A 19263-nucleotide genomic window follows, 5' to 3' on the forward strand; every position below is an offset into this window, starting at 1 on the left:
GCTTTCATCATTAGACATGCCTATTTAACTGAGCAACTCTCCCTAGGTTTGTGTGGTGCTGCGCATGTGCAGCATAATAAACCGCCTGTCTTTTTGCTCCATTTAGTTCATTAATCTAAGCTTCACATTTTTATGGTGCACTTTAGCAAGGTTGACACAGTACGGAAATTCTTACGTAACTCCTGGGCGGGCTACATCTAGCCTTAGAATCTTCTTTTTTTTTTGTTATTTCCGTTGTTCTTGAATTTTAGATTGTTTACCGTTTTATTCATGGACTCATGCTTCGCTATACAAATTGGTGTTTTGCTGGTTGCTACTCGTAAGAGCTGTTTTCACCAAATTAGTAGAGTTATGAAAGATTACGGAGTATTCACCTGTCCTCATCTGGCGGCATGAATCGTCCTTGTTTCACCTAACTTGTAGAGATTTATGACTGGTTTCTGTGCTCATTCTTGGCGCCCGGTTCCACACCGAAGAAAAGTCCTCGCACCTGTCCTATGCCACACAACCTAGCCTCGGGCCATTATCAAATGTATTACTTTGTTTTAGAATTGTTCTACTATGTGTTCATAGTGTATGAGTTTCTAAAATACTAATAAAGACTTTTATTTTAGTTTGAGAATCTGTTTAATATTTAGAGGAGGGGGATTAATTTGATATGAACACAGAGATCAACGGATATCACATGCGGTATTTGGTTCCATTTGCATATTTCATCGATTCCCCGCATGCTAGTTGAGGTATTTTCAGCGGAACCAGTCGTCGATACAGAACTAGCCACAGGAGTAGAGCACCACCCAACGTGCCTAACTGAAATGGAATACTTGATGGAGACTATACATTTAGATCGATTATTGTCAACATGAACATGCAGCAAAGAGCCACACTTATAGTACTTCGATTTTTCTGAAATTGATCGGAAATGAATCCTTGGGATTCATTCTATTCATTTGTATAATTTGAGATCATGCTGTACTCTTCGTATTTTTCTAATCTTGAGGTATCGTCTCTTATTCAGTCGATGCTGTTTTCGCATTAGCGTGTTGTCAGTAATCTACGTTTGCATTCAAGTTTACTCGAAGAAGAAACATTGGGGATGGTTCGCTTTTTTGAAGTTAACATTATCGTACCTCTATTCCCCATACTGGTATGGGTCCATGAGTCTGAAATAACCAAGACACAAGAAGTGGTCCAAGTGTTCGCGCCAGACTGCCGGACATCAACATGATGCCTTGCATTGTACCCTACAAATAAGCATATTGTGGAGATGGAAAGAATGAAAGGAAACTGTAGTTGTAACGTGCTGCCCACCTGTCGCCTTGCTCCAAGGATCTTGCTAAAAAGTGTATTCATAGAAACATTCACTACAGGAAAACAGGCCGCCAGCAATGTGCAGTACAGTACCGCATAAAGCCAAAAGTTCACCTGCAAATCTTTAAAATCAAATCATTTCAACACTGCTGTCCATAGATGTGATGTTCTCCTACTGTGATCCCAAGAAAAGTTAGGGCCTATGACATCCGAGAAAGAAATGATACTGCTATGAAAGTACAGTCTTTTAACGGTCCTTCCGTAAAATCAAGTTAGTGGAGTTGTAGCCACGTTAGAACATTGGTCATTAATATGTCATTAATAGCGATAAGCAATTCTTGATTTCATCTTTGAAGACTGCTGCAGGGCGCTCCCTTCGTCCCCCACTTCACCGCTGCCACCGTTTAGAGCAAGTCCTTGAAGAATATTAACAAAAATGCGCAATGGAAACTAGAAGACGGAGTTAAAAAGTCGACGTTCGCTGAACTTTTGCAAGAATCTGTTCTCTTTTAAAGGCATTAGGCAGGAATCTGGGGTGTTATGAGTTTCGGGTGGGTTATGCCTATACGGGGTCGTAGATTCCTCCGTCCCGTCGTCCCGGAACGCTGTTTCTTACGACGTCCTCTATTGCAGCGCCACCCTGCGCCCTCCCGCCTGCAATTCGTCGAAAACTCATTCGGACGAATCGCAGGCGAGGGCGGGCGGAAAGGTGGCGCATTGCAACAGCAGCCGTCGTAAGAAACAGCACTTTGGGGTCGTCCGTTTGCACTGATACAGCGAGAGATGAACGCAGTCACCCTCTTCCCCACAATCTACGACCCCGTATAGGCGTAACCTGCCTGAAACTCGCACCACCCGATTCGTGTGGTGGTGCCGGTTTCAGGCGGGTAATCTGTAAGGATAAAAGTGAACCGTGTGAACTAGAGGAGCAGCGAAACTGATGTTTTGTTGTATACAGATGCAGACAATCTAGACATTCATCAACATTTTCATTTCTAATTTTTTTCACTTTCCACGTTGCTACGTTGTCATCTTTTTGTTCTTTGAACCATCCTAGAAGTCAACTCTATCACGTTATTGCAACACAAACACGGCGCACGAACTCGTTGGTGGGCGTGGCCTAGAGATCATAGGTGGCCTAAGATGTGCCTGCTCTGGGCTGCCGATAGCCTATTCTACAGGCACTGATTCGGCTGCACATTATCGGCTGTGGGCACCTAACGACCGCCCTCCGAAACGTCCGAGTATTAAAGCTACTAAAGTGTCACATCTCAGATGAAATGATTTCGAGTGAAGAAAACTTACTAAAAACCCAGATTTTTGTGGGAAGGTAGACGTTTTTCACATACTTCATTGTCTCACGTAATGCATCATCACTCACTTTTCGTTAATAAACGAGTGCCAATGATGTTTCATCGAGTTAGGAGGATAGCATTGATGCAAAGATTTTTCTCAACTCTTAAATGAAGTAGATTTGAATCCTTCATAATTTCAGGATTAAAAAAGGTAAAATATTCACTATCCATTGCTATTTTGAATTTTCTAGGCTTTGGTGGTCGAAGTCGACTGCGTATCAGTGAAGTACGTAATCTTATTTTACGGTCGTCTAGACTCAACTGTACATGAGATGTTCATTGTTTCGTGACAAATTTAGCACGGAGTAACGCCAATTTACATTAATTTTAAATACATTGGTTAAATTGACCGATCTATCATCTCCTCAGGACTCTTTTGGTCAAGTCATTGTTTATAATTAAATTGAGATGGATGACGGTAAAATGTTAAGGAAAACGAGCCTCATGGACAGAGTTGCACCAGGAATACTTGCTCGGGTCACATCCAACATTCTCGTCTCCACTGTCAGAAGTATCTGAGGAAGAGAAATTTCGAACACAAGGCTTGTTCTCTGTCTGTTGAGAGCCGAAATGAATTCAATGGATAGAAATGAAGTGGTAGTAGAGCAATTTTCCGGAAGAACAAGTCAGAGTTAGTTTTGAGTGGTAAGGATGGTTTTCCTCATAGAATTTGTGTCCTATTCGCTATAGAAATTACTTCAGAAGATCTTACTCGCTGGATTCCATTTCAGCGTCGAACCGACTGGATACGGAAACGTTGCGATGTGATATATCAATCCAAGTCCCAGGCCGATCATTGTCCACACACGTTCGCGACCTCCTGAGACACTGCAAGATATCAGTTTCACAACTCCCACTTGGAACCACAACCAATCAAGCAATTTCACGTTCCATACTTTTTCTTTAGATATTAAAAATGAGAAAAATGCTCCATGGATCTCGTGCAAGAATGTCGTAATTTCGGCATATCTCCTCCGAGTAGTAATCAACGGAGGCTGTCTAACCCGCCTAAACTCACGAGCCGCTGTGTGACTGAGATGTGCGACATGTCTTTGGTCTACTGCGACAAAAGCACCAGTCATCTATTCTCTTTCTGTCACCCTCGCCATCTTTTCAGAAGATGAAGCAAGGACAACTGGATCTCTTCTTTTAGTGCTATTTTTACACAAGAGCGGCTCTGACAAAACTCGTGCTAAATCGGTAATTTTCGAATTATACACTATTACAACTCTTACTTTGCTTACTTTGTTCTTTGGTCTACAGAAAGAAAACTAACAATCCACTCACTAGTCACCCAGTTTTACCACAAAACCTGCGTAGACTAGCACACTAGCCGCTCCATTGACAGCTTGGAGAATTCCTGAAAAGTATGAGGGTTCCGTTACAAATGGTCTTGTCGCCACAGTTTTGTAGCGGGTAACATAGGTACTGATATAAATTGCTGTTTTCTGAGGTAGAAGTTTGAATATATGCCATTACTGGTTGATTACCGATATAGACGACAGTCTCCTTCGTTGTCCAGCCCCACATGGCCATTGCGTACATGGACCCGATTCTAGAAAAAAAGCATCAGTTCCTATGTATTTTCTTTTCAGTGAACACACGTGAGTAAAAGGTATTTTCGACTATACTCAGATGCTATCAAGATGGGCACTCGCAGATAAATGGATTGGTATCATATAGGTTTTTTCAGTCTTATCCACACGCAACTTCCTACAAAGCAGTTTATATATATATATATATATATATATATATATATATATATATATATAGAGTATATTGAGGAAGTGTATATATTTGATTATTATTTGATCTTGATTATTTATAATTGTATAATTTATATTTGTTGATTTTTGAGAACAAAGACGAATTCAGCAAATTAAAAGAACATCAGATTGGTCAAAGGAACACTAACAGTGCACAGAAATCCATGTTCCTAGGAATCAGATCAACACGTTTTACAATATTTACATTATGATGTGACTGGAGCAGTAAAATGTCAGTCTTCCATGGATACCTTTCGTGACAACGGTTTGCTTTAATTTCGCGTTACCTTCTAATTTGATTTCTCACTGGTGGCATCCTCATCTTTGAGTAATAATCTACGAAGAAGGAGAATCTGACTGTGCTGCACTTCATCATGTTATTCCAGTTCACTAACTCCGGTGTAAAACGGCTTCAAGCATCATGAACAAAAAGGTAACTGGGCGACGGGGGTGTCCATAGGCGTGGTCGAGAGTGGGTCTAATTGGGCAAACAGCCACGCTTTTGAGAAGAACGGAATCTATGGGAGAAAAGTAGCCAAAACATATGACAAAAAGAATGTGCTACCAAATGTTAAACAAACGAGAGCAAAAAAAAACTTTTGTTCTTAGAATTGAAATACTACGAACAAACCGAGAGAAAACAAGTGAACAAATAAAATAAAATGAAAAGTAAATATCATGATATACTGAACTGAGTTTCGAGTTGTGCATATAATAGCTGCCTAAGGGCAGCTTCGCCCTTCAAAAGTGATAAGACACTCAGACTACGCACAGATCTTAATATGAAAAGATACTTAAATTGATTCATCCATATTCATAGATATTATATTCGAGATATTTGAAAGAATATATAGGAGTCATTTATTCAGTATTTGAATATTTGAGAGAATATATAGGAGTCATTTATGTTTTCTGGTTATGCCAGCGAGGTTTTGGTGAAACATTATTATTGGCCTGCCTTTTCGACAATTTCGTCTCTATCAAATCCCTGAAAATGGTTCGAGGTCTTTGATGCCATGCGTTCTCTTTGGAAAGCCTCGATATCGTTCTAAGCACACTACGCAAGATCTCCAAAGGGAAAACGAACTGAGCTGCCTCACCGACCAGCGAGGTTGGTGAACCACCCGTTGTCGGTGAGACTGATCAGTTTGTTTTCCTTTCGGAGTTCTTGCGTCGTGTACTTAAAACGATATCGAGGCTTCTCAAGGAGAGAGGAGGAGTTTGGTGAGCTATGCATAGCATCAAGGCCCTGAGAATGATTCGAGGTCATAGCATGAAAGACATCGAACCATTCTCAGACCTTTGATAAGATAAAGACGAAATTGTAGAAACGTCAGCGCAGTAAACATAAATACCGTTCTCAATGCCGAGGTTTCAAGAAGAGAGGAGTTGGAGATTGTTGGATAATATAGGAATTTCCTTTAAAATTTATGAATGATGTCGAGTGAATTCCCGTTTCCTGCCATTTAGAAACTTTGTTGTGCATTTTTTTTATATCAATAAAATTTTTCCCCTCTCTATTTCAGCACTTGCCCGAATTCGTAGCTTTTTTCCACTAAGCATAGCACTTTGTCCTTTTAGGTCCTCCTCTCGAATACGTCAAGCGGTCAAACAGCTACACCCTCCTCCGCCTTCCCACCCCTAATGCATCGCAGAGGTTTCAAAAACCCTGACCTTCTCTGTTTTTAAGCAAAATGTTTCCTCAAAGCACTTACGTTTCGAGATTAGTTATAATAAACATAAGAGTGAATTGCGTGATGACGCAGACGGAAACAGCAAACACATCGTACTTGGGAAGAGGATTGTAATCGTCTGAAATTGTCTCTGATTTGAATCTAAGATAGCAACTGCTGTTACAACGGAAAAGCAAGACTTGCAATAAATAACTTCAGCATGCAAATGTCTAAATTCTAGGCACAATACTGGAAATCAGTGAATCATTTTCCAAAGTCTTGGGCACAGAAAAAGATTTCTAACAGCAGGTCCACAGTAACAGATTTCAATGGGGATCTCGGCGAATATTTTTGTCTGAGTGACGGATACTCCAGAAAGCGTTGGCCGCGGTACCAATGCAGTTGCCACTGTTTATTGAATTTCAATCAGTTTTAGCGAAGTTTCATGAGTGTAATTCTGGGACATATAGATCCCATGCTATTTTGTCGAGACCGTATACAAGAGAAGGAAAAATGTGCGATGCACCACACATTCCTTTCACTTAACGTGGTCCTAGACTTTTCATGTCTCACCAATCAGTGCGGTCTGGCAATGCAGTAGCTATGCTCCGACAAAAACTCTGTGGTAGTGAATCTACATGACTAAATTCCCCACTCCTCCACGACGGTTTACCGCCTCATGGTGGCGTAGAGGTGACTCCGGACGTCGAACTGATGGATCCAAATTATACGAGTTTTGTGAAGAGCTGGAGGAAGTGATCCGCAACGAGAATTCCTACAAATTCGTTGTCGGAAACTTAAACACAAAATTAGGAAAGACCACAGAAGAGGAATACAGGATTGAAGGATTTGGACTTGGGGACCGGAGTGAAAACGGCAATCATCTCGCCAGGCTGTTGTCTGCCTCTCGCCTCTTTCCCTTTCTCGATAATCGTGGACATGGGAATCACCCAAAGGCGATGAAGATCGACTACATAGTCACCTACCAAAGCTACTGCCTACTTGACGTTACGATAGTGCTATCCTTTTGTAGTGTTTCTGATCACCGTCTCCTAGTGAAAAAATATGACTTAGCCAGGCAGAAGAAATTTGTGGAAGCAGCACAAAGAGAGACAAGTCTAAAGAAGTGCCGCAGGGAGTTCACAATTATAATACTCTGCTAGCAGCCAAGAATGGATTTGCACACTTTCTCGTCGTGAGATGGAAATCATCACAGAATGTTCTAGTCGAACCTTTTCCGTTCGTCAACTCCTGTTACAAGCCCGGATTTTCCACTGGTGAAATTCCACCATGAATTCTCCCTTCGGAAGTTTCAGAATTGACCTACGATATACTTCCTGAACATATTATACAAGATGTTCACCAAAATCGTTTTCTTGCGCATATGTAGGAGGCTTGATGAACCTCAACCTCAAGAACGAGCTGGTTTAGGAGTTCGGCTGCGTAGTCCATAGCCACATCATGTCGAGGGCCATAGAGATTTGCTCAGAATATCGCCTACCCCTTGCTTTAACGATAGTCGAGTATGAGAAAGCCTTGAATAGCATAGAAACGAATGCAATACTCTCAGCCCTGGTCGATAAAGGTGTTTACTCGTCGTATGTGAGAACATTAGCCAATTGCTACAATCGACGCAGCGGTAAGATACAGCTTTATAACCGCCGCCTCACAATACCCATTGGAAAGGGAGTACGACAAGGCCACACTATATCGGCGAAGGTGTTCACGCTTGCATTACAATAGATAATGGAATCACCAGCTTTTGAAGACGGCATAGGTGTTAAAGGAAAATTCCTCCAAAATCTTCGACCTTGCGAATAAACACAGAGAAAACACAGTTCATGAAGAACGCCCACTGCGAGGACGGAGGAGTACACTTTGAAGACTTCCAGATCGTAGGAACTTCGTCATACGTCTACCTTGGACGTTCTCTGAATATGGAGAACGACTTGGAAGAAGAACTGAATAGAAGGATGAAAGCAGCTTGGGCAGTATTCAAACCTATCAGGGAAGCTACGGACCAACTGCGGACCAAGATCTCCTTGCCTATCTCCTCAACTCGACAGTTCTTCCAGAGGGGAACGTTACGCAGCGAAAAAGGGGAGACTCCACTGCCACGTGTAGGAAGCTATTCACTACTCACAGAACCTTTTGGAGATGTCTTCTGAACTTTAACCAGGGAATAAAATACCTTGCCGGTCTTAGCAGCTCCGAGTTACGAGCAATGTCCCGTCTTCGCACCCTAACGGAATACATATCAGAAGCAAATCATAGATGGACTAAAAGAACGTTAGAGTGGATCTCGAGAGATGCTAATCGCCTTCGGGGGAGACTGCAAATGAGATGGGGTGATGTGTTCGCGGTCCTTTCGCTTCTTCACTTTCAACATCGAGTATATCTCAGTTATAAAAGTGAGATTTCTCAGCAGAATAGTGCACAGCGTCCCTATCTGTTGTGATTAACTTGAAAGGGTCGTCGAAGTTTCTCTCAACTCAAGGAACATCACCAAACCTTTTTTTTTAGACATTCAAAGTGTCAAGTTGTTGGATAAAGAGAAGAAAAAATAGCAAAAAACGTCAGTCCTAAGGGTGCCAGTCTCATTTACATCGGACGTCAAATTCTCAGTTTCGTGACCCAAACATTGCCAGCCTCTCGCATAAGATTTGAGATTGCTGCTCCAGTTTTGGGGCACAGAAAGACGTTATCGAGGAAGAGTAGAGTCTAAATGCTGGCTTCTGGAGATCTCCCTTTGTGGTATTCATGATGACGATGTAGACAGCCCGGAGGAGATTGGAACTATCCCTAAGGCACTCGGTGCCAACAGCACGCGAGTTTGCGGAGCGGCGTGGAGGATTTACACCCCTTTGACTGCTCTTGCATGACAACGTACGAGATGATTTCTCGTGGACCAAATGCTTCCTCCAAATGCAGAAATGATACAGATACAGCGGTTTTGCTGCCCACGATGCTTCTCAATCAAAAGCTGTGTGGCGAGGATGGTGGTGCTGCAGTTGATGACGAAACAGCACTGGTTAGAAGCGGGCACAACAGGAACGCCCTACTAATAAACTGAATCCGCTGAGCTCCAAAATACCACAAGTTCCCGTAGTCGATGGGAATGCAAATGAGGAACTCGACCAATAATCTGTGTGCTTGGAAGATAATGTGATCCTACGAAGCAAACGTCGGGCAATGGTAACCGTACGAAGAAGTAGTCATCAAACGAAGTCATCATTTACACATTCAAGAGGAGTCGTCGACTCCATCAGTTTGCACGGTCAATGGAGAGCAGCGCGAACAGAGTATGGGAATTCTCAAATCCCAGCTCGCTCTTGTTCTGATAAAGAACATTACTCTGTTGAGTGTTCGTGAATCTAGAGCTGTACAGGACGTCGCGTTCGAATCCGACAACTGGTCAATTCTTTCTAGCCTTAAGATACCGCATCACCAAAACAGAGATGTAGTCCTTGGTCTCTTCTGTTACTGAGAATTAGATTGGAAATTGGAAGAAAAAAGGAGGAAAATAGAGAATTGAAATCGCAGCTTTGAAGAATTAATAATGCAAGACAAACAGGTTAGAAAGAAAACCCACGAAGCAGGCTCGGTCATAGAGAAGAAAAAGCCGGGGAAAAAGCTTCCGGGACTAATACATATATGGATGAAAGTTGATTTTGCATCCGCGGAAGGAAGATCCGTCTACCTTTATTATCTTTCCCTGATCTTCGTGAAATACGGCATGGGAGACGACGTTTTCACTAAATCGGTTGCAATGGACCAACTTTGTGCACGCGCCGTTTTCTGCTGAGGTGACCGGAACGTATACACAGAGGCGCGTTATAACTTAATTCCTAGAAAATAAAGCGGTTCCAACGCCATTTTTTCACGACGATAAGCGAAAGATGAGAGGAACCACGCTTGGGTTCTGCAATCGACTAGCCGGGCTCAGCGCTGTTGCTGTGGGTTCCGCACCGCGTCAAAATCGTGATAGGTTGCGTTCAAGTCAAGTAAGTAATCACAACTAGTGGAGCACTTGGGAATCAGAAGTTTCATACACTTATCTAAAATACGATTTTCCCTCAATTGATCTTTCCTACCTCCGCCTTCTGTCTGAAGACCAGCGTAGTTTTCTTCTAACAATATGATTAACAGGACGAGTGATGCAATACATACGAGGCAGGCGAACCATGCAGGCGCAGTGTACATGTTGAAATGCAGTGGACCAGCAGCCCAACCGGGGAAACCGATAGGTGTGAATGCAACCTAAAAAAGAATGGTTTTGTTGTTATTTGGTCGAAGATTCCAGGCTGTGCAGGAAGAAGAATGAGAAAAGAAAGTACGATTTTATTTATGTCTAAACGGAACCCATTTGCATTGTCTAAAATAATGTGATTTTTAGCAACTCATCCTTCCACTCGTGTTTAATCCCTACAACCGAAAACGCGTCAAAAGATGCCAAAAGTACACCTTACCTCGTACAAAGTACACCTTAAAGTGGAGATTTTGACATCAGCGACAAAGGATTCAGGACCAAGATTCATGTCGCGCTCAAGAGGAGCTCTCTGAGACTTTGGGAGTGACTCAGTAGGGGGTTTCAAGCCGTCTCAAGGCCGTCAGTACGCTGCAGAAACAAGGAAGCTGGGTTGCTTATGAACTAAAGCCAAGAAACGTCAAGCGCTGTTTTTTCACGTACGAACAGCTGCTTCGAAGACAAAATTGGAAGTGTTTTTGCATTGAATCATGACAGGAGACGAAAAATTCAAAAATTGCAGCGACTCAAAGCACGGAGAATAGTGGGGTCACTCCGGCCATGCGTCAAAACTGAATATTCATGGCAAGAAGCTAATGCAATGGATCTGGTGGGACCATCTCGGAATGATCTGCTATGAACTACTCCAACCTAACGAAACCATCACTGACAATTTTTCAACGCGGAATCCGTATGCTGCCGTGAACATTGAAAAAGTCGTAGCTCGTGATGGAAAATACTTTGAATAAAATACATTCTACTAATTTCTTTGAAACCCCCAATACCCTCATTGTACTCTCAATACAATTGGAGTCTAGCGGACCCGGATTTTTTTCTCTGTATGTTATAGATATCTGTATGTAATCCTAGGGAAGGGTCGTTGGTATAACAGAACTTAGTGACACAGTAAGAACACAAATAATAACCTTAGAATAAACACTTAAAAACTGAGTATATGCACATATGAGTTTCGAAATCCGCTAATAGAATATAATGTATTTATATCCCTTAGCGAAATTTTAGAGCGATTTTAAGAACGCTCGAATTTTTCCGCCCTTTAGTTACAATTTTTGTACAACCTCGCACCCATTCTCAGTAAACCATTATTCTCTCGTTTTATTTTTATTCTCTACTATATCGCTCATTCTCAATTATCAATTTATATTCCATGACAAAGGAAGACGTACTGGTACTCCGGGACCGACGGTCATACCGATAACGTAGCTGGCTTGGATAAATGTTATTGCGCGAGCGCGATCCTTCAAATTACTGGCCGTCGATGCGTAGGCTCTCATTACACCCACCGTTCCAGCTCCGAGACCAATGAAGAATCTGCACGATGTCACTTTCGGCTAGTCAGAAGCTAATTCTGTTCCACCCACTGGGTTTGGAAGTAAAAAAGAAGCATTATGTAGAATAGTTGAGGGACGAATAGACTCACCGGGAAATCATCATAATCCAACGTCGCTCCTTCTCTTTGAATGCCTCCACGAAACAGAATATGATATTTGATACTATCATTACGACTATACCGCAGATCATTGGCTGTCGAACTGTTAATCAAATTAAGGTATTGAATATCTATGAAATCAACGAAACTTCCTCTCACCAGATTTTGAACGATTCATCCAAAACCCGAAAAGCGGCGATGCCAATCCTTGACCAATCGAAAAGGCGGCTGTAATAATTCCAAAGAATGTCTCAGAAGCTGTTGGATCTACCTGGAAACGTATTTTCATAACAGAGTGAGGAAATAGCGTTCTTTTTTGTGCAGATGTATTCTCTACTGAAGAACTGAAGGTAGCATACCACGAATCTGGGGCGGTACGGATTTCAGGTGGAGTATCTGTATACGGGGTCGTAGATTATGGAGACCGGGGTGGTTCCGCTCATCTCTCCCTCACTGCAAGCAGCCGGCCCCTGAATGCTGTTTTGTACGATGCTTTCTATTGCAGCGCGCCACCCTTGCAGGCTTTAGCTTCCCCCATTGCCTATCGGGGTAGTTCGAATCGCAGGGTAGAGGCGGAGCGAGGGGTGGAGCACTGCAATAGATGGCGTCGTACAAAACGGCATTCTGGAGGCGGCTGTTTGCAGGGAGAAATGAGCGGAACTAACCCCGTCTCCGTAATCTATGCGAATACTCCACCTGAAATCCGCACCACCTCAGATTCGTGGTATGCTGCCTCTAACCACTGAAATGGATTTTTGACGCACGTGCATTGTAATCTGGTGAGGGTGGAAAAAATGACCGTAGTCTCAATGCCGAGGGAGAAATAAGGGTTTAGCATTACTCACATAGCTTTTCTTCTGATATTATTGGAATGAAGCAACCTTTGTGATTGCGCGATGTCCGATTAAAGGAACAACGATCTTGTGGAAGTTTCGCTTCCTCCGTCTGTATTATCAGTATTATCAGATGGGCTCTCAGACTATGTTCTAAGTTATGTTTGAGTTTGAGAGTGATTTTTTGCTTTAAAGGCAGAGAATCGTGAAACAGACGCATTTTATAAGCCCTCTAAGGCTCATTGTGCGCACGGAAATCATTCAAAGCGGTGTCACTCTCAGACGAGACTCCTAGGCAGGTGAAGTAGTGGCTCTGTGGAAGAATAAAAATGCACCCTCACGAATAATACTTTTCATGATAATGAAAACAATCATCTGCATAGTTAATTGAAACACATTCATCAACATAAGATAAGAAAAATCCAATCCAGAAAAAAAGCCAATTTACCCAGCTGTAACCCTCATGACAAGCGTATCGTTTGCTTGAGGTGGTTAAAGTCAAACCATGCCCTTTCAATGAGGAATTTCGAACTGTGCAGTAAGCTCTGACATGTTCTTCAGTTTTGATTGGATTTGATTCCAACTAATGGAAAAGTTGAAAAAGTGACCAAAAAATCAGGTGTAGAAAGAATTAAATAGGAATAAAAAACATTCCATCAAAAAAGAGAAAAGGTTTCTGTTCAGAGGTCATATATTGTTTTAAAAAAATCTGCAACATGTTGTCAACCAAACCTGAGAATATTTTTAGGAAATCAAAAATGCGAAGAAAGAGCCTGCTTTATAGCTTCCTCGATTGGATATATGCGTTTCGCACAGTTTTTATTCTGAAATGTTTTGTGTTCATTAGTTGTGCGTTTCAATAACTAACAAAAGTGTAATGTGGTTGCCCGCATCACAACCACATAACACTTTTATTAGTATACCAGTCTGAACGTCCAGCTAAAGTCGGACTTCAGACTTTCTGTGGTGTTCGCTCCGCTCCCCTTCATTGACCAATGGAAATTAATAGTAGTTTATTTATTCTCTTTTTTCTCTGAAATTCTTCTGTTTATTATCTGAAATTAGATTTGTATTGTTCTAACAACGCTTTCTTCCTCTTTTCCTCTTTTTTATTGTAAATGAAAGCGAAAGGTTTCATAGATTTCTTTCTAAACGCGTCAATTCTACACTTGGAGAATATTCTAACTTCAGCTTGAAACACTTCTTTGTTCCCAACACAATGTACAGTGTAGGCACGATTTGAAAATATTACTCGAAGTATGGGTTTTCCGTTGGGGCCGCGTATACGAGTCTGATTGCTACCTGCACGTGGTGGCCCTACTTTAACTAAACGCAACTAGGCATTCCAATGTGCGCATTTGGAGCGTACGAGCTATATAACCTGCACTGTTATATGGCAAAAGATTCCCATACGTTGCAAAAAGGTGCTGTCGTCCAGTATACAGCCAAAGCCCGTAAACTGAAAGGTCAACTGCCTGAAGGGAGCATGGAAAGTTTGACAACAACCATTCGTTTCCTCACGCTGAACTGCCGAGAACTATCGAGTGAACTCAAACAAGCCGTCCTGTCTAGGCTTCTGCGATATCTCTGTGTGCCTTTTGCTGCACTGCAGGAAACAAGCATGAGAGATCGGCCCGTTATCAGCATCGAAAATTACACCACATACTGCGGCGATTTCTTTTTTTTTCTGATGAGAAAAAAGTAGGTGGCCGCGTGATAGCTGTGAGGAACGATGACAACAACCTGATGGAGGGATTTTGTTCAACGTCGTCTAGATGCGCCTTTGTACGACTGCGGGATCGCAGAGGACGTAAACTCTGGATACTGAAACCGCTGAGTACAACAGTAAGATGATGAACTTCTATGATGAACTCAATGCGTTGGTGTCTAAAATGCCAAGCCAGCAGGTGGTCATTGTCGGAATCGACGCAAATTCGAAGATGGGACTCGAACAGCAATCCGATGTGCTAGGAAAATGGTATTATCCAGCGGAGCGCACGTCGGACAACGGTGACCGTCTGGTCGACTTATGCGAACAGACGGGCCTCATCATCTCTTCCACGTTTAAGAGGAATCATCGACGCCATCAGCTCGCGTGGGAGGGGTAAACCCTTTTAACGCCCGAAGAACTGCGCAAACGGAAGATTCCGAAAAAATCAGCTCGACTACAGTTCTGGCAAGGAACATCCCTCAGTCAGATATCCGAAAATCTAGAGCTGTTTGGGACGTTGCGTTCGACTCTGACCACCGTCCAGTTCTTCTCAGCTTCAAGATACGGTTCCACAGGAGAAACCAAGCTCCTCTTTAACCGAAAATCGACATAGCAGGTCTGAAAGATGAAGAATACGAGACGAAATTCTGCCAACGTGTGTCTATTCATGTTGGAGTACGGACCAGGAAAAAGCTTAGCGATGCGGACTCCTTCACAAAGTGCACCCATCACGAAGAATTCGTCGATGAGTTCTGTTACCTGGGCTGTACGCCAAAGAACAATGGCAGCTACGAGAAAGATATTCAGCAGATGCAAGATGCGTTAAAGCCTATTCTGCATTTAACTCCTTAACGAAAGGCCTGTGGTCCACCCCATCACCAACGCAGCCAAGCCGCGACTCCACCTATCCGCAATTCGCCCCATCATGATGTACATCATGATCGGAGGCTTGGGCAGCACCATCTACGGTGATGATGAGGCTTGATTGCACGGAACGAAAGCTGCTAAGACGGCTACTTGGCTACTTTTGGCCTTGGGTATGCAAGGGAAACGATCCCGGTTCTACTGCCTTTTCTGCGGCAATAGAACCGTGAGCGTTTCCCTTGCAGCGTCCTTTATGCACTTTGTGAAGGAATCCGCATCGCTAAGCCTCTTCCTCGTTACTCCAACATGAATAGACACGCGTTGGCAGAATCTTGTTCTGCATTTGTCGTCTTTCAGACCTGCCATGTCGATTTTCGGTTGAAGATGAACTCCTCGGTTTCTCTTGTGGAACCGTATCTTGAAGCTGAGGAGAACTGAACGGTGGTCAGAGTCGAACGCGACGACCCGAACAGCTCTAGGTTTTCGGATATCTGACTGAGGAATGTTCCTCGCCAGAACGTTGTCGAGATGAAGCTTAAGAGTTCTCATCTTCCGCTTGCGCTGCTCTCCAGGCGTTAAAAGGGTTGACCCCTGCCACGTGAACTGATGGCGTCGATAATTCCTCCTAAACAAGGAAGCGATGATGAGGTCCGTCTGTTCGCACAGGTCGACCAGACGGTCACCGTTGACAATGACCACCTGTTGGCTTTACAATTTTAGACATCAACGCATTGAGTTCATCATAGAAGTCATCCTTACCGTTGTTCTCAGCGGTTTCCGTAGGTGCGTGAGCACTTACGATCCAGTGTTTACGTCCTCTGCGATCCCGCAGTTGTAGGAAGGCGCATCTAGACGACGTTGAGCCAAATTCCTCCACCAGGTTCTTGCAATCGTTCTTCACAGCTATCGCGCAGCCACCTGCTTTGATCTCATCAGCATCACCGCAATATATGATGTAATTTTCGATTCTGATGACAGGCTCGTCTCTCATGCGTATTTCCTGCAGTGTAGCAAAAGGCACACAGAGATATCGCAGAAGTCTGGATAGAGCGGCTTGTTGGAGTTCACTTGATAGTGTTCGGCAGTTCAGCACAGTTGGATGTTGATATTGTTTACCATCCGCTGTCAAGCCCAGGAGGCCTTTCACAACTACGAAAAAACTGCTGAAAACTGATAGTTCGGAATTATTATGCAGTTTAATCCCTAGTAGAGACCAGTTTACTTGGGAGCCTTCTCACATACGTCTTTTGCTCGGTGTTTAGCAGTTTATTTCATATTCTGTCGATGACTGGCCGTTTTTAAAAGCTAATTGGATACTGAAGTTAAACAACTTTCGTTGCTCACCTTATTCAGGAACGGCCACAATGTCGGGAAGTATATCGAGAACTGCACGCCACAAAACATACATATGGCTGTGAGCAGGTAAATAGATCTCCATGGAGTTTCGGCTTCTTCCCTGGAAGATCACTGCTGTTCGTTAGTGTTCATTGTTGCTCAGTCCAGCAAAAGCATTGCAACAACCTACACCTTCTTCTTCTCAACAATTGATCCAGAAATACTTTTAACAGTTCCGTTACGCGAGAGCGTAGATCGCCTAGATTTCTCGCTAGGACTCAACGGCACCGCTGTCATCCAAGCACTAAAACAATTTTTTTCTATTCTATTTTTTGGATGTACCCTTAATCCATGAATATATATATATATATATATATTGTAAACCAGTAAAGGCAGTGGTAAGGCAAACAAGGTGCTGGACGAGGTTTACAATATCGCGTAAATGTAAAATATAGCAGCAAAAAGCGAGATGCGCCGCTCTAAATCTGGGAAACAGGTTTCCCAGATTCAGGTTCAGGCTGTGAGAGAAGTCTGAGTTTACCAACAAAGCAGCCCGTTGAATATGTAGGACCGCCTAAATAAAAACCGTTTAGTTACCAGTTTAAGTCAGTTAAATTAGTCTACTGGCAAATTAGTAAAGTAGATTTTATTATTTATATGTGTGTAGAAAATTCCCTTATCGGATATTTGGACCATTAAGGCGATCTCCAGTTTACGTGGTTCAATGCCGTTACACCTGGATGTGAGTTTGTTTGTTGGTTAGATTAATGAACCTGATGTTAGTGAGGAATTTCATTCCCGAATCTGTAGGAGATGTTCCGCTTCTCTTTTGCTCATTGCTATTCTTGAAACCACGTCCCGAACTCTACTTCAGTGGATCATCTACGATTCTCCTATGGGTTGCGTTCAGTGTGTGTTGTAAGAGTTCGCTATCATACATAATATCATATGTATAATGCTTTCTATTTACAACATGCATATTATTTATATTGTGTAGTGACCTCTGTGTACTTGAACCACTGTTTCACTCCTTATTGTTGTTGTTGCATTTGTCCACTATTTCTTTCATTTTATCCTCACATAACCTTTGCGAGGTGAAAAACATAATAAGAACACTTATCGAATCATGAGCTACCTTGCAAACTAATTGTAGGAATCACATCGCGAAAAACCTGTCATTTTCGAAAAGAAAAAAGGTGCTCTTAAGCACTTTTCGAAGCGAGACCCCTAGACAAAAGTAAGAAGCTGATCATTTTACTGCGTTCTTGATTTAAAAAAAACACAAACATTAATAACAACAATAGTTACTGCAGCGTCATATCCACAGTGAGGAGAATATGTACTTGCACGTATTCTCTATTATTTTTTCACATTAATTCCTTCTTTAACTCCTCTGGAAGATGTTATGGTTTGATTTTAAGCCAACTTACGAAGGAGTAAAGTTGCAGAGTATTACTAGGAGCTCTTCGAAAGTTTCGTTCAAACGTCTTTGAAATGACAGATAATGCATAGACCAGTTCTGCCTTCTGTCTACTAGTTATTTGCAGTTAATTATGGTTCTACCGGACCTCCCAGTATTTGATCTCTACAGTATATGATTCTGGTGTGAAACAGATGCAATCATGCAAACGAAGAAGCCTAGAAACATCGATAGAACATGAAGCAACATTGAAGAAGCATGGGAATAATTTCGCAGAGGTGTGCTGTAGAACACGCAGGCGCATACTCTGCATTTTCGCAAGGAGCTGGAGCAAAAGAGCAATTCGTACTGGAAGTGACAATGGGCGCGCAATGACGCGTACTAGTGAACGCTCATGTAAGAACAACGCTCTCGTGCCTCCGAAAGTGAACGCGATGACGCGGTTACGGTTACTTCTGAATTCCAAGAATCCTTCTTCGTGCAACTCCTACTTCGCTAAGGAAACAGCGAAACTGAATAGTGTGATGTGATTAATGAGGAACACAATGTGTCATCTCCCTAAAAGGGGCACTACAAAAAGGAGAAAGGGAAGTTCCATTTGGAGAGTAATTACTTGTTTCTCTTCAATCCACTATATAAAAGTGACACTTCTAGTACTGGAAAAACTGCAAACATCGAAACACATGTATAGTAAGCCTAGAAATAAAAAGAAAATATGGGGAGTCACGAAAGTAGTGCAATATCTCACACATGATTTGGAATTAAGAAAATACACAAGGAAATCTTAAGGAGCTCAATGGGATATTTCGTGGACATTGGAAACTAGTACATTGCTATCTTCATTTTTTTTTGACGATTGCCGTCAATCTTATCAGTTTTTGCAGATAAAAAACTGTTCGACAGAAATAATCACTCAATTTTAACTTGAATGCAGTGCGAGCTGTTTGTGTGGTTGACCATGTAATCTTTCGTTTATTGTTTGCAGTAACTAGCAATAATAACGAGAATCTATCGGAATTAGGTGTTATTTCGTGGCTACTTTGGTTTAAAACGAAAGGTTTTTTTTTACTACAAATAGAACAATCCCTACAGGACAAGACCTTAAGAAACCAACGACCTCCAAGAAACTACTGTAGTGGCGACATTTCCACAATTCTTTTCGCCGTAAGGCCTACTTAAATTTTTGGTTTTTACTTAAATTTTTTTAAATTTTTTGACACCATGGTGCATATTTTAGTATAAGTAGGCATACTTGATGCTCTGCAGCGTGCTACGCCGTTGGCTCGCCTTGACTTTCAT

General features: G+C 42.3%; 1 protein-coding gene across 1 annotated transcript; it reads right to left on the reverse strand.

Moving 5' to 3' along the window:
• Nucleotides 1-681: 681 nt before the first annotated feature.
• RB195_010242 (uncharacterized protein) lies at nt 682-19263 on the reverse strand (the record flags this gene model as incomplete). The annotated part of the gene is made up of 15 exons (XM_064191154.1): nt 682-810; nt 1131-1244; nt 1312-1425; nt 3108-3181; nt 3379-3494; nt 3954-4026; nt 4157-4221; nt 6148-6244; nt 10200-10365; nt 11539-11683; nt 11793-11904; nt 11961-12072; nt 16554-16665; nt 16735-16848; nt 19217-19263. The coding sequence occupies 15 exons, from the start codon at nt 19261-19263 to the stop codon at nt 682-684; spliced, it is 1590 nt and encodes a 529-aa protein (XP_064048737.1).

This window comes from Necator americanus, chromosome III (genome assembly GCF_031761385.1).
Source record: "Necator americanus strain Aroian chromosome III, whole genome shotgun sequence".
NCBI classification, from domain to species: Eukaryota; Metazoa; Nematoda; class Chromadorea; order Rhabditida; family Ancylostomatidae; genus Necator; species Necator americanus.